Source organism: Linepithema humile, chromosome 3 (genome assembly GCF_040581485.1).
Source record: "Linepithema humile isolate Giens D197 chromosome 3, Lhum_UNIL_v1.0, whole genome shotgun sequence".
Taxonomy (NCBI): domain Eukaryota; kingdom Metazoa; phylum Arthropoda; class Insecta; order Hymenoptera; family Formicidae; genus Linepithema; species Linepithema humile.
The window spans coordinates 6,780,721-6,795,994 of NC_090130.1; the positions used below are offsets into that span (position 1 = coordinate 6,780,721).

The 15,274-nt window shown below is 38.8% G+C and overlaps 1 protein-coding gene across 11 annotated transcripts in view; it reads left to right on the forward strand.

Moving 5' to 3' along the window:
* The window catches only part of LOC105676519 (TWiK family of potassium channels protein 7), a 246,918-nt gene that overhangs the window by 194,165 nt on the left and 37,479 nt on the right, over positions 1 to 15,274 (forward strand). For 9 of the 11 annotated variants that reach the window (XM_067351932.1, XM_067351936.1, XM_067351933.1 and 6 more), the window contains 3 exons: positions 2,660 to 3,138; positions 3,808 to 4,807; positions 5,853 to 6,138. In XM_067351932.1, the coding sequence (XP_067208033.1) occupies positions 4,448 to 4,807; positions 5,853 to 6,138 (646 nt within the window). In that variant the 5' untranslated portion in view covers positions 2,660 to 3,138; positions 3,808 to 4,447. The other 2 variants (XM_012374493.2, XM_012374494.2) reach the window with 2 other exon arrangements.

A 15,274-nucleotide genomic window follows, 5' to 3' on the forward strand; every position in this document is an offset into this window, starting at 1 on the left:
GACAGCGATCTCGTTCGCTGATACACAAAACCGGACAAAGTCGACGCGCGGAGTCGAGAGAGGATACTCGTAACTTCATTCTCAACTCATCGTAATTCAGCCCGCATGTACGACCCTATTTTCGTTGCAATGATTAAGATCGCCGATTTATTCTATAGATTTATATCCGCGCGAAAATGCCGTCGTACGTCGCTCGAGGAAAGCTTCCCAAATGTTCTACGTGACTCGCGCGACTTCCGACTACATTTAGTACAATTCCTACAATTTGTCTCGAAATTTCTGTCGTGTAACGAATTTGAAATATTATTTTCAAGCAACCTGACGCAATCAATCCGAAGCAATATGCAAATTTCTCGCACGAGCCACAACCTTTGATATTTGTACACGATGTACTTCCCCTTTCAACTCCAGAAAAATGCACATATCGCGAACTTACTAACTTGACCTCCCACTCCCTCCGCCCTCCGTCGTATCCTTGCGTCATCCAATTCCCATCGTCCGCGGTGGTGCGAGAACTGTTCGAGCAAAAGCGACCGGGTAAATATCTTGCAGTGACGGTAAACGAAATTGAATAAACATTTTTCAGCAAATAGAGCCGACAATGGTACGAATTTAAAAGTCGCTGAGACGAGCACAGGTGGTTCCCCTGTCGCTGGAAAAAGCGCCGAATGGAAAAATTGCATTTCGCCTTCCCCTTTATCCCTCTTCTCTTCACATTTCGTTCCTCTCTTGCACATTTTTCGCTCCGTCACCCTCCCCTCTCTGCCCTTGTCCACCACTGCTTTTCGCGCCGCGCGAGAACCACCCCCATAAAGCTCGATCTCCGTGATCGTCGACGGTAAAGCCGTCGGTGATGTAATCGACTTTTGTGCTGGTTATTCTTCAATTCTCGGTGCAAATTGGTTATAAATGCTAATGTGCGAACAAGCTGCGATGCAATCTCTGTGAAATAACATTTCGACATGAGATACGCAGTTTTTAAACTTGACGAAACTCTCTTGTATCAGTATGCGTGGTACGAAACAAAATCGCATCGCGGGTTAGTTTTATTCATTATTATATTTATTTTTATTATTATTTATACAAGACACTTTATTTAAGTATTCGGTCGATATATATTAACTTTATGAAAAAAAAGAATCGAGGTTAACTCTTCCAAGGCGTGCTTTTATCATCTTTAGCGTAGAAGGCATTTGTTACACCCTGCCGATCATGTGGTCTTACAGCGTCTCTTGAACGATCTATAAACTTAAAGGGGATACAGACGATTATTAGCAATAAATGAGGGCGATATGATAGAATATTAGACATTTCGCCAACATATTTGCGTCGTCAAAAAACGCAGGCTCGTAAACAAGTCGTAAAAAAAAAGAAAGGGAAAACCGCAAATCGAGAGGGAAGGAGGAGAGATCAGATCCGATTTACGATCAGCGGTCTGGCAGTTTATTCCGCGGCGAGATCGTTTCTTCGCCGTCGAAAGCGGGAGCCGATCGAAGGCGGCGGTCGATCACGCCAAACAATAAATTAGTGTCGAGTTAGTATCCGATCTGTTTACTACGGTCATGTTCGTGCAAATGTAACTGTCGGGAAGTGGTTTCGCTACGCAAGTCTATATATTGTGCATATTTAGACGGTTGTACACGCGCGAATGATCAGTAGAGAGTAAATTTTGGGAGATGTTCCACTACGTTGTGCATGCAAGCAACGGATACGACTTTCTCTGACTATTACGCTATTAAGCTTTGATATCGTGCAACTGCTGGGCACTATTGTTGTAATTTGCGGACTAATTCTAAAATGCACAATCAAAAGATCTTGTCCATTGTATATGCTTAAAAGAGTTTTACACACATGATAAATAAAAGATATATTATTACATTAAGCATTTTAATATTAAAAATATTATACCGAAGGCGCGGATCACTCACCGGTTTCACACATTATGCAAATAATTTTCCATGAAAGTTTCAAATCCGACCGTTACTCTGTATCCTTCAATCCCGAGTCTTAAATCACGCTGGAGAATAAAGAAGGCGGTGTCGTGGATCGCTTGATCTTGCTATGCATTTATGGATGTCGAACGTACGAAGAAAGCAATATTTCCCGCGCGGAATCTATCGTCGTTCCTTCGATTCTTCCATCTCGCAGCCGTCTATCGCTCGTCTCGACTCGTCTCTCACCTCTTCTTTTTCTGTTCCTCCCGTAATGGCGAAGTCTACCATGACCGTCGATTATTGTCCCCGTTGGATAGCTCCAGGTGACCGAGTGCAAGTACACAGGAAAACACGTAGCTCGGAAGTTTCCCGCGATTTCCCCCAGGGCCCTCAAATAATTCTACGTCGAAGGTCCTTCTGGAATTCAACCGTCTTTCTTAGGACGTCGAAGCAGTCACGGACGAGCAACGCTGATGTCCGGATTCTCACAAATTCCGGCTGGAAATAAAATTCGTCTGAGTGCATTGAATTTTTTCCGACGATATTGCGATAGCACGAGTGCCCTTCATATAACGCGGCGCTAAATAATTCGTACGCCGCGGCGTGCGATAAATAATTATTGACACGATATCGAGACACGGGGTTAATGACCGAGCAGTCACTTTACGTTCTTTCGAGGAAACTAGTGTAAATAATCGAATCTCTTTTTTTCTTTTTTCTTTCAGAACCCGGTGAAGCATGAAAGTGGCGACGTTCCTGAGCTCCACGAGACCCGGAAGACAACGCGCGATTTATTTACATGCAGCGAACGTAAGTGCTCCACTCGTGGCACGTGAAAGACACAAGTAAATTACCGGCTCGACTTGGGGTGCTCTAATCAGTTTTTCGAGGAGCGGGAAGCCAGTTTTTCGATAGTGAATACGACGACCGCTCGACAGTGCATTAAAACGATGGCGGAAATTCGTTGTGGACGAAGAGATAAAATAAGGGAAAAGCTGCAGTGAAACATTCAGTGAGCGCGAACCGGCGGACGTGCATCGGGCTTACTTATTACGGAAATCCGGTTTGCTGGAATGAAGCTTTGAAGTTTCTATCGCCCGTCGACGAACCGTGCTTCATCTTCTTCCGTTGCTATTCGTTTTTTGCGCCCGGAGCTGAAGAAAGGATGGAAAAGCGGAAAACTGAGTGGCTTCGCATTCAGACGGTAGGGAGAAAGTTTAAGTGACTCATGGAGACTCTCTTCCGAAAATTCTCCTCGCGCTGTTCTTTAAGTTTCTGTTTTCCCAATGAGAGTGAGAAATACAGGAGAGGATAGAAGGGAGGAGGTAGGAAAGATTAGCAGCCACGGTTTCTCTAAGGCATTATTTTTCATCCATTTTCTACGTGCCGCGCGGCAATGCATTAGTCAGCACAAAGTAACACCCGTATCGCGATTCGTTTACGAACTTAAATTAAGTCACATAGCTCGAACCGTTAATACTGTGCAAATTGATATCGCGCTCACGAACGAACGCAACGAATAATGAATAATTCTTGTCATGCTTGGAAATAATTTTTATTTTTTACAAAATTTTTAAAAAATATTCAACTATTATGTATAAGTTTCACAAATTGTTGCGTATAGTTACCTGTCTTTACCAAAACTATTAATTAAAAAATTAATTGTAATAAACAATATTAAAGATTACATTTATGAATGAAACTTAAAAAAATATGTAACAATGTCTCCTTTTTCTTGCAAGGGAATATAATTTTTAAATATTAGCCATCAATGTCGGTCTTGCGACAACAAAAGGGTTCTGAGAGGTAACTAATATCGCAGAACATATTTCGAGCATCGATTTTCTCTATAGAATTCCAATCCACATTCCAGCCGGGACGATCATGCCATGGAAAAATGACGGAAGTGTCCGCGCCACATACGATCGAGCGTTCCTTTGCTGTCAGAAAATTCTCCCAGGATATCATACAGTCGAGCGATTTCGACCACGCGTCGTAATAAGAAATCGACAGTGACGAAAATCAAAGTGACATCCGCCGAATGACGCCGGCGAATTCGCACGGCGAGCGAGGAAGCGCGGAATCCGTCCCTTAGATTATATTCCGCGCGAGACCTTAGTCATGCAGTCGTTGCGATTGAGTCTACGAGATCTAAGGACGCCTGTACGAAGAAAATCCTATCACAAAGTTCTATTACTTCTAAGGGTCTTTGTTATCGCGACGTATGATAATTCGTGATCGTTCCACGCGCAATCGCAGCGAAGGGATTAACGTGAATGCATGATGGATGGATTGATGGTCGGCCTGAAAACTATTAATAGACTGTGAAACATTTTGGCATGTCACGCGCATGGCGCAGTGTCGGGTCATCGCGGAAAGTTGATTTTTCGACTGTTGACTGCACCGCGAAGTGAATGCCGCGCAGGCGGCAAATGCTTGCATACGGCGACGTATTCAGCGACGAACGTGAAGCTGACACGACCCGGTGACTCCGTAGATTGGAAAAAGAGAGGATGGAGAAGGACAACGTCAGACATTATAGAGCTTACGAGGGCTTCAAGCCGGCAAACAACGGTAACACCTCGTCTCTGAAGAGATCCACGTCAGGGCGCTCGAAGACGCATTCGTCTCGTCAAGTGAGATGCCTGTGCTTCGGCGGTGTGCCGGACAAGGCCAGCCAGCACTCCTTCTTGAAGGGATTCATTATAAACCTAGGGATATGCGCTCTTCTCGTGGCCTACACTCTGTTGGGCAGCTTCATCTTCCTGGCCATCGAGGGCGGGGCCGAAGTTGGTCTGCAGCAAAGGACACTTCCCACGACGATAGCTGGAAGTCAGCATCCTAGAAGAAACACCACCGCTTTCCTGAAACAAGTAAGAAAACAGATTCGCTTTCTGTGCTTAATATATTTTTTTTTTCACAACTTTTATTTAATATGTGTTATCCTTTTCTAAATTTTGAAATATATTTTGAAAAATCTTATGCAATACAAACACAATTTTTTACAATTACATCTATTATATATCGGCATGATTAAATCTAATTACGATTGCCGAATGAAAATAGACAATAATTTGCTCTTGAGCGTTCAAAAGTCATAGAAATACTTTTTAATAATTGTTTAGTATGTGTACGTATGAAGCGCAACAGAGATAAGAATAGAAAGAAAATAAACAGATTTGTCGATACACTATGAGTGCATTACGACGGTCGTTGCCGTCGTGGACGCGAGAACTTGTTTTTGTTTCGCTTTTCTACGAGGAAGAGCAAACAGTTCCGACACCAGCTCTCGATTTATCGTCACGTCTCCGGTTTCATTCCGCTTTTCTACCTGAGGTGACCTCAGTGAACCCGAAGTCAATCGAATTATCGGTGCGTTCTGGCGCGAGCGCTCGTTTCAACGAAGTTTTATCGATCGTGCTTCCTTTCCGCTATCCTTGCGCTTTAAAGGAAAAGCGTATTCCCCGAGGACATCGGCACAAAGGATGCTGTCTGTTGCTTCCGGCCAATAATGGTGACAACGGATTGTTGTCTCGATAGCAATCGCTCATTGATATGCGACTGAATACTCGTATTCTTTTTATAAACAATACGATTTTGATTGCATTGCTTGGAAAGAATACGAACTTTTGATTGTCTTTTATTAATTTATCTCTTGCCATGAAATTCATGGATATTTTTCGCGGTACAACAAGATATTACGAATAGAGCAATCATAGTTCTATCATAATCAATTCTTTAAGCCATTGGAATGCGCATTATATTCATGTTTGTCTAACGTATGTCAACTAATGAGCACACGCGAATCCAAATTAGTTTAATTAACGTATGTCAGTTATAATCCTAATGAGATTCCTCTCGCAGCACCTGACAATATTTCAAACGTTTGACTAATTAATAACTTTTGGTATGATTAAGCTTAATCGCGAGGCCCGGGCGAAGACCGTGGAGAACATATGGATAATCACAGAGCAGTTGAACATTCTCTACCGTGACAACTGGACGAGGTTAGCTGATCAGGAGATCGCGCGGTTTCAGGACCAACTTGTGAAAAGGATCACGGAGGACATGATGGCGACCCAGAATGCCGGGACGTATACCGGTAGTTCTACCAGTGAAACCGTAACGGAACGCCGTGTGCCGGAGTACGAATGGAACTTCGCAAAGGCGTTCCTCTATTCTCTGACAGTGCTCACCACCATCGGTAAGTTTTAGATGCAATTAATTAATTATTCCGCGTCGCATACGCTTTAGTGCGCGCCTCCCGCCGCGTTCTTGTAAACGTAATGAGAGGTTCTAGCAAACCAGATCCGTAATGAAATGCGATATTACGTCCCGCTATAATAGAAATTGCAGCGTTTCTTCTCTACCGATGCGGCAATGCATTTTGACGAAAAAGATGCGATAATAACATTGAGTTGAAAATTCATATCTTAATCGGAATTTCAAAAATTGCAAAAATTAATCTCGTTAAGACGGTAAATCGGAAGACACGATATGTCTACGACAATCTCAATAATAGCATGATAAACAACGCAATCAGCAAGCATCCGTGTCGCAACTACAAAGTGCACAGATGATGTTTGCTCCTCCGCCTAAACTTGCGCGATTTCCCGTCTGCGCAAGCATTACGTGTGTACGAAGGCATAAGCTTACACAAAAGGAGTGTTAGCGCAGCAGAATATTTGTACGTAATTAGTAGGCTAAAAGACGAAGGCGCGCACCGAAAAGACATTGACGCACAAACGAGTAATTAGTCGAATCAAATACCGTGTCAATTAACTTGCAGTGTTAGCTAGACGAATAGTGCTGGCGCGCTAATGTTAACGCGGCGCTGTAATGCCGGTAATGTGATTCCGAAATTGGTTTTTAAACGTATTTAAATAATTTATAAAGCAATCTTTTTCTGTATCCGTATTTTCAATATTTCAAGATAAGCCATTCGCAAATGTAGTTTTTTTTATTTAATAGCTTTTTTTTTATTTAGAGAAAATGCAATCGTGGAATTTCGTTGAATTTTCACACGCAAAAACCTGACTAATAGCGAATAAACTAAAAGAAATAGTCCATAATCAAATAAACCTGCTCCGCTAATGCAAAATGGCATTGATCGAGGCGAGTGCCGTGGTTTGCGAGAGAGAAATCGTCGTTGCAAACCAAAAGTACAAAACAAGGAGAATAATACGGCGAGCATCAATTTTCGGGGCAAACAAAGTCCGACATTAGCGTATAATGGCCGCGCTACGCGAATGCAAATCTGTTGTCCACATCGGAGATACCCGCTCGCTTCATTCTTCGACGATATTCCCGACAATTTCATTGCTTCCGACTTAGTGGCGCTCGAAGCAAGTGACGTCACGTCCGATCGTTTACTCTGGTTATTACTGAAACAGATTGGAACTTCATGAGTCGGTAGATATTTAAAAAAGGAAGGAAGTAATGACCAGGGACATCGAGCGGCTTATCGAATTATCGATACGATCGCCCGAGATGGCCTCGTTCAATATTGTTAGTACTCGTATTATTCGCTATATCTGAGTTAATCTAATCAAATCGTGCTTTTTAAAATTTTTTTTACAATATGCTTTGCTGAACAAAAATAAATAATTTAAAAAAAGGAGAGATTTATTATTACATATGATAAATATCTCTATGGCAACAATAATTTTAAATAATTTTTATAATATATTATAAAATGTATCTCAAAAAGTTTTGAATATTACACCGCACATTATCAATTATAATTGTGATACCATTTTATTAAAAAAAAATATTGCAAAGGGAACATTTTAAACCGAGCCCAAAAATAATCGTTGAGTAAATTTTTATATGATTTTTGCCTCATTTGCAGAATGCATTAAATCCATTTCAAACTCCCTTTAAATTTCACGCTTTGTACACAGAGAAAATATTCAATGACTACCAAAACGGATACCCTTTTTACCGAGATGGTTTAATCACGTGCTACGCCGCGGCCAGGTTCTCGGGAATTAATATTTCGTAACCCGCGTCGGCTTCTGTGTTTATAGGCAGGGGACCGGCGATTGATCGTCGGCTACGAAATACGTAAAATCCCGAGGGTCGCGTGTACAGTATTTGCAATTTTCGCGTGCGATGTATATAGAGCGAACGTAATATGCGCATCCACGCGGAGGAGTAATCGCGACGGGAAACACGCGTGTTCCATGAATTTTAATACAAATTTTAACGCGCGCATGTTTTTCGTCTATCATTCCGCGATAGATAGCAAGCCGGCTATTTGCTGGAATATCTGGTCGTTATGAGAGATCGATATAGTTATTGTACCGCGCGTTTAACTTGTGAAAATCACATTACTTTTGATATTGGAACCAAGCAGATCATCCGATCTTGCTCGAGCGCCTAGGTGTTCTCTGTCACAATTTGTTGTGTAACTATGGTTCCGTGCAACACTATACCGACACCTCCTGCGATAGCCGTCGTCGGCAACAGAATCGATAACAGAACAGCGTCCGATAGAAAGACGACATGGGAAATTAATCCGTTCTGGCCGGGTTCGTTTTCGTCTCGCCATAAACCGACCATTTCCACTTCCTTCGCGATGCATTGTGCTTCGTAAATAAAGAAAAAAGCCATTTGGCCTGTTTTCTTTTTCTTGTTTTTTTTACAGGTGAAAACATACAACTGCCTGTCCTTGGTCGTGGTTTTCTTTTTTTGACTTTTTTTTCACCATCGTACGGTAGTTAATTACGGGAAGTATCTCGGTACTTTTTATCGGCTTGTCCAAACACGAAAATATTGTTCAGCGAGTCAACTATGTGCTTGTAGTTAGAAAACTTCATACCAGCATAATACTAAGCGGATGCTATCGTTCGTAACTTTCTGTGAACAAAAAATAACCAGACATATCAGTCGGAGAAATGAGAGGAAAACTTTTTCGTCGCAACGTATGTTTCTGCGCGCGTACCAGCCACGAGTTGAGTATATAAAATCAGCTCTAATGAACTTTTAATTGGAATATATAATCATTAAAATAAAACTTCAGTAAATTAATTAACGTTCTTTCACATTCCATACAATTTTGTTGTACAATGCGATTCATTTACGCTTTATTTAAGTTTTATTTAAACCCATGCTACTTTTCAAATTAAGTTGCATTTTTGAACTAGCACAATTTTGAAATTTTATTTGCTGGTATCTATTGATAAAAGTTAAAGCGGATTTTATTTGTGTGCGGCAGGCATTTTTTCGGCGTGCTGTATTGTACTTTCCATTAGAAAAAAAAATATTTTGGCAAAACAACAATATTCCATTGAGAATGCGCAAACACATCATGGGCAGAAGTAAACAACTCCACGCACATAGTAGTCAGAAGCGTCCTTCTTTAGGACAACACTTTTCTCACTCACTCTTTGCGTTTGATTGATTTATCGTTTAAATTACAAATTTTATATTTATTATTTTAGTTTTACAAATTTTTAAGTATTAGGCGTGAATTTGATAAGACAGAAATAAATAATAAATATTATTAAAAATATGAAAAATGGCTCTCGAAGAATAATTTAAGTTCAAATCAAATATATAGAAAGTAATAGAGTTGCAAACACAAAGAGATATAAAAACGTATGTAATTGATGGATGTGATATTGGATTTTAAATTTTGTTGGTCTTTCGCGATATCTGAAAACGAGAAATTTTATAATTATTCGCAAAAACAATATTATTACAATCAAATATAATATAATACTGGAGCGCATCGAGCCGTCGTATATGTTGGTGCGAAAATTTGATTATTTTTTAATAGAAACTTATTCGTCTACATTGAGACATTAAATTATATCGATTTCAGATTAAGATGCATAAAATATACGAAAATTAAGTACATTTAGTCCCACATTCGGAGAATCAGAATGTACGAATAGGAAATTATTGAAGGAAAGAAGGAAGAATGTGCTCCAGTATTATATTATATTTGATTATTATTATACGAACCTTTCTCTTTTATGTATTTAATATTATTACATTTTATTATTTCAAGGATTATATTGTCATATATTTCTAAAATTAGTAAAATTTCAATTTTATCTCAAAATTATATCGCGCTTTTAATAGAAATTTGACATCAAAATGTAACATCTTTATTCAACGTGTTGCAAGGAAAAATTGTTTCCTTTAGAGAAACTATTCTCAGCCATTAGCGTAATAAATATTGATTCCATTTACTAATTGCCTTAGGTAAGCTAATTTTATATTAAAAAATTACTGGTTTGCTACAAAATTCAATAATTGTACTTTATCTAATAAGAATGTAAGAAAGTCAAAGTAGAAAATTTTATTTATTACGAGGGAGAGTCAAAAAGTAACCTTAATATGGCAATAAAAAGGGACTATTAAGGTTACTTTTTTACTCTCTCTTGTAGAATTCAGAATACATATAATAAATAATTAGAAAATGTTCATTAGTTTTCAATTTTGTTATTAAGAAGAACATTTTTTCAATATTTGTTACCGTATAAAAATTAATTAATTAATGCTATTTGTTTGAATCCACTATATCATGTTATATATACTACTATAAAAAAAAATGATAAAGTCATACAAAGAGCAAGAAGAATCACCTATTTCAAATTCACTTTAGCGAAACGTTCCCGAAAGACATAACTGCTCTGCGGAGGCAACAAAGTTGCGCAGACATTCAATGTTTTAGAACCTTACAACTCCTTTTGATTTTATATTCTTCGAGTCTGCGCTAGACGGCCCGTAAGCGCTTCTCCGCTTTTCTACTTTACTCTGCTGTACACCTCTCTCGCTACGATTCTATCCTGGCTCAGTGGCGCATAATCCAGTTTACGTATCGCGAGAGACGAATCATCCGTTTGCATTTCACGATATGAGGTCGCATGAATATTTGGCCGCTTGCCTCTCCACGGGCAAGAGTTACGTATTCAGAAAATAGTTCGAGCACCATCCCGACTGGACGAGGACCAAGAAGTAACACGGGCTCTTTCGAAACTGAACTATATCCTCTAAAGATATTCTTCACTTGATCTACTTGTGTATCCTAATCCGCGTTATCCCCGATACGCGCGCGTATTCGAATTTACATACGGACGTTTTTCTAGCTCATCGCTTTCGCTCTATATCGTGACGATGTCTTTTACAGACGAATCGATTTCTATTGTAAAAGCGGAAATACGAGTGGAATAGGAGAGAAATATGGGAAACGTACGTGTTTATTTGCAATATCAATTCAAATCGTTGACAGATTTTTCCACTGATCTGTGATTTCAGTCTCTTTGAGGTTTATGCTTTAGCTCAAGCGATCCAGATACTGGATTTTATTAATTATGTCGTATGATTACTTTTGCAACGCATCCACCGATGCGTTTATACTCTCATATTGCTACACATACAAATATATACGCATACATATTTTTACGATATAGATAAGTGTATGGTATATTTTTTATCGCAACTTACAACAATATAAATAAAAATTATTTTTGGTTTATATTGCGCTCTTAATTTTTATTGGAAGAAATTATTTATAATATAATTTATAATATAAATATAAGTTTTCCTTAATATATAAACAAACAGCATACATATATATATTAATGTTTTCAATATAAAAATTAAGTTATCAATATGAAAGAATGACAATTCATACATTTCATTTATCATATAAAATCATGTTATACAAATTTAAAAAAAAACCGCCTTTAAGACGTTAATCTCAATCACTTTTAACAGTATCAAAGTGCTTAAAAAATTCTGTAATAGTTTCTATCTATCGGTTTTTGTCTTTCTAAAATTTATTAATGTTAATTAAATTATAAATATTAATCAGAAGTAAAACAGCAATTAAATATTTATTTAATTTACGCTAGCGCGTAATGCAGCCAGCGAGATAGTAAGCTTCATTTCACAACGACGCTCTCTTGTCAGTCACATACTACTTTTTTCTCATACATCTTTTCTATCTTCCCGGTTCGAAGTTGTCGCAACTTTCGGTTCACTGAGAAGAGCAGACGCGATTTTACGAGCGTCTTAATGACGGTGGAATGAAGGAGGTGGTGAATCTTAATCAGAAAATTCTCGCCGCCCTAATGGATTGCTAGGCGCGAAGGGACGCAGACTAATCACAATTTGTCGCTCGTTTTGGTGGTGCCGCGCTACATATCCAATTGGCATAGCTTGTTCTGTTTATATAGTTTAAACTTCGAATTAACTTTGCTTCTAATTACTTCCTTGTATAAATACATGAAATCAAAATCAAATCAATTGACGTTCAGATTACAATCTGAAGTGAAAATTGAGTAAGAGGAGTAATATTATTCTTTATTGTTTCATAATTGATACATCTTCAAAAATATTTTAAAGAAGTGCATTGTTCCTCGTAAAAATTACTGTTGCATTTTATCAAAGTGCAAGAAATTCACGAGCTCTCGCAGATTTGTTTACGAGAATACTTAACGATTGAATGCGGCAATAGAAAAATATTTAAAATGATTCGAACTTCAAGCAATAACGGCTCCTCTCCAAACTTCCCGCCATTATTACAAGCTTCGAGCGTAGCGTAAGGATTAATCGAACCTGGGATAAGAATAGGCGGAGCGCAGAAGTGGAACGTGCGCGCTCGGAGTTCGAAAAAGTGATAAGGAAGTCTCGGAGTGCGAAAAGGGGGCGCACCTACTTCGCCGCGTAGCACGAAATTCGAATCACGCCTGTCTCCTCCCTCGCTTTCTCTCTCGTATTCTCTTTTTCTTCTTCTTCTTGGCGCGCTACTCGTTTCATCTTTCGTTTTTTGAACATGTCAGTTCTCTTTCAGGCATCCTCCATCGTTTTCTTTACCTCTTCCGCAACGAAATTGCTATTTCTATTTTCTATTTTCCTCGGCTTTCGCAAACGAACCAATAGAATTACGACTATCCGCCACTGACCTGCGTTCTACTTTGAATCTTATTCGATTTTACTTTTTTCATATTCTTTATTTTATTTCATAAACATATTAACGAATACTACTAATGATATATAATTGACATGTTCTACATCTAATAGCATAAAAGATGCAATGTAATAATATTCAATAACAAGATATTTGAAATAATATCTGCTATTTTGAGAGAAATATGTCGACAAAATGAACAAGGAAATTTCAATGGTATCATAACATTACGATCACATTTTATGTTCGTTACACATGAAAAGTGCAATTATACTTTGCAAAGATGTGCGAAATTTCTTCGCCGAAATTTTGTCGTTCGACTTCCGGAAACTCAATAACCATTACCATAGCGGAAACTACGTGACGCTTTTGCCAGGATTTGATCTGTTAGGCGCGCGATCATCAATAGCAAATGGTCATATCAATCGATTCCTACAGTGGATAGTGGATATATCCAGCTTTAACTCGCCCGTGCAGTACATACGAATGAAGCGAAATTTGTGTGCTAGGTCGAATCGGCTTTGCAGATTTTACTGACGCTGCATTCTGCTCTGCGCTCCGTTCTATCCTGCATTTTCTGACGCAGGTCAGAATATATAGCGCGCAGAAACTCGAGTAAATTCAAACTATATTTAGCGTGTATGATTTCTAGTTTAAATCGAATTTTCGAACTTGCCTCCTCCATTATCAAAATGGTGCTTGGCATTTCTAAAAAGAAACAAAATTCAATCAACTCAGTGTTCTAATCGAAGGGACTTGAACTGATAATTTCGTGAAATTCTCTCTCGATATCGTAAAGTTCACGAGGTACTTTCTTCGCGAGAGGGAACGTGGATATCGAGCGTCGAGGATCGACGAAACTCTGCAACTCATTACCGAATCCGATAACCTGTCATTGGCGAAGTGAAAAGAAAAATAATGAGGAAAACAGTCTAGTCTGCGCGAGGAGATGTCACTTTTATTTCCCATCGCATTCTTCCCGGGAGAAATAGCGGCGGTTCTCTTACATAGCAATGGCGACGATAGTGTATACCCCCAGACGTCGACGTCGAATGCCACGGGAAGATGGATATCCTCTTTTTCTCTCCGCGCACCGAACTCCACCGCGGAAATGGTAATATATACGAATGATCGATCGTCGCTGGAGTGGAATCGGGCACGCCTTTGGGATATATTTTTTAATCTCGTTGCGACCCATAACGTTTCTCTTTTCTTTCCTCCGACATCCCCAGCCGTAGATAACATTTCGATTGTATTTACATCTTTCCTCATAATTTAAAAGGTTACCGTAACGCGGGATTGGATATGGAAGAATAATACAAATTATTCTGTATCAGAGAGAAAGAGAATTTTTATGGTAGTTATCGATTTCTTAAAAAAATTTAAAATAAATCTCGTAGTTTGTACAATCAATTATCCCTCGAGATTATTTATTCTTGCATTCTTCCGTGTTATTTTCAAGAATTTAACGGAATTGCGCCAAGCTGGCACATCAAGCTTTAATCTTTGCAATGCATCATTTTCTTACATTTCCAGCGTGTTTAGTGAAAGATAACTTTATAAATGACTGTCGGAAGATATATGCGTGCTTCACAACGTATCTTATATCGGTTCAGCTTTCACGGAATATAGAATTTTAAGAATGATGTTCTCTGATGCTCTTGGATTATTTATAGAAATTTTTTAGAAAGGCCGAAAGATGCAATTATCCAATTTATTTCAACTTTTGCGTATACACTATGTTTGAACAAAGAGAATTTCGCAAGAACGATAGAAAAAAAGTAGAAAGCGAGAAAACTCGCGGCTGATTAATGCGTCACGCCTTTAACGGGAAAACAGAGAACCAGCGCAGACGCAGTATTCTCCTTCGTAGCTTCCTCTCTTGAGCGCAGCGAATATCTAATTACACTTGGAAATTATTTTTCCCCTCGAAAAGTAACGACCCAGTTACGCTGTTATTATTAATGTCCGAGTTGCACGGGCGAGAACGACTTTCGAGCTATCGCGCGAGCCTCGTAAGACGACATTTGTCTTCAAGATTATACGCTCGTTTCTCGCAACGTCCTTTTTCCTCGTAATGCATCGAATAATGCAGCCATTTATGAATGAAGAACTCGTGAGTATTGTGCAATAAATTAACATTCCGCGATATTAGCGGTCGCTTTCTTATTGCTCTTCGACACGTCAACTTAATTTAATAAGTAAATTTAATTAAATTCGAGTAAATAAGTTAATTCAATTTTAATTTGATTCTTAACTACTAACCATTTTTGTAATAAACCCCTCTAGTAGTCTCTTTTCATCGAACCGTTAATTGTACTACATATATCGTTATGTTTTTAATACGAAATTGAATATTCAAGAATGAAGTGTACACTTTGGCCTGTAAAAATTCTAATCGCGTTTAAAGCGC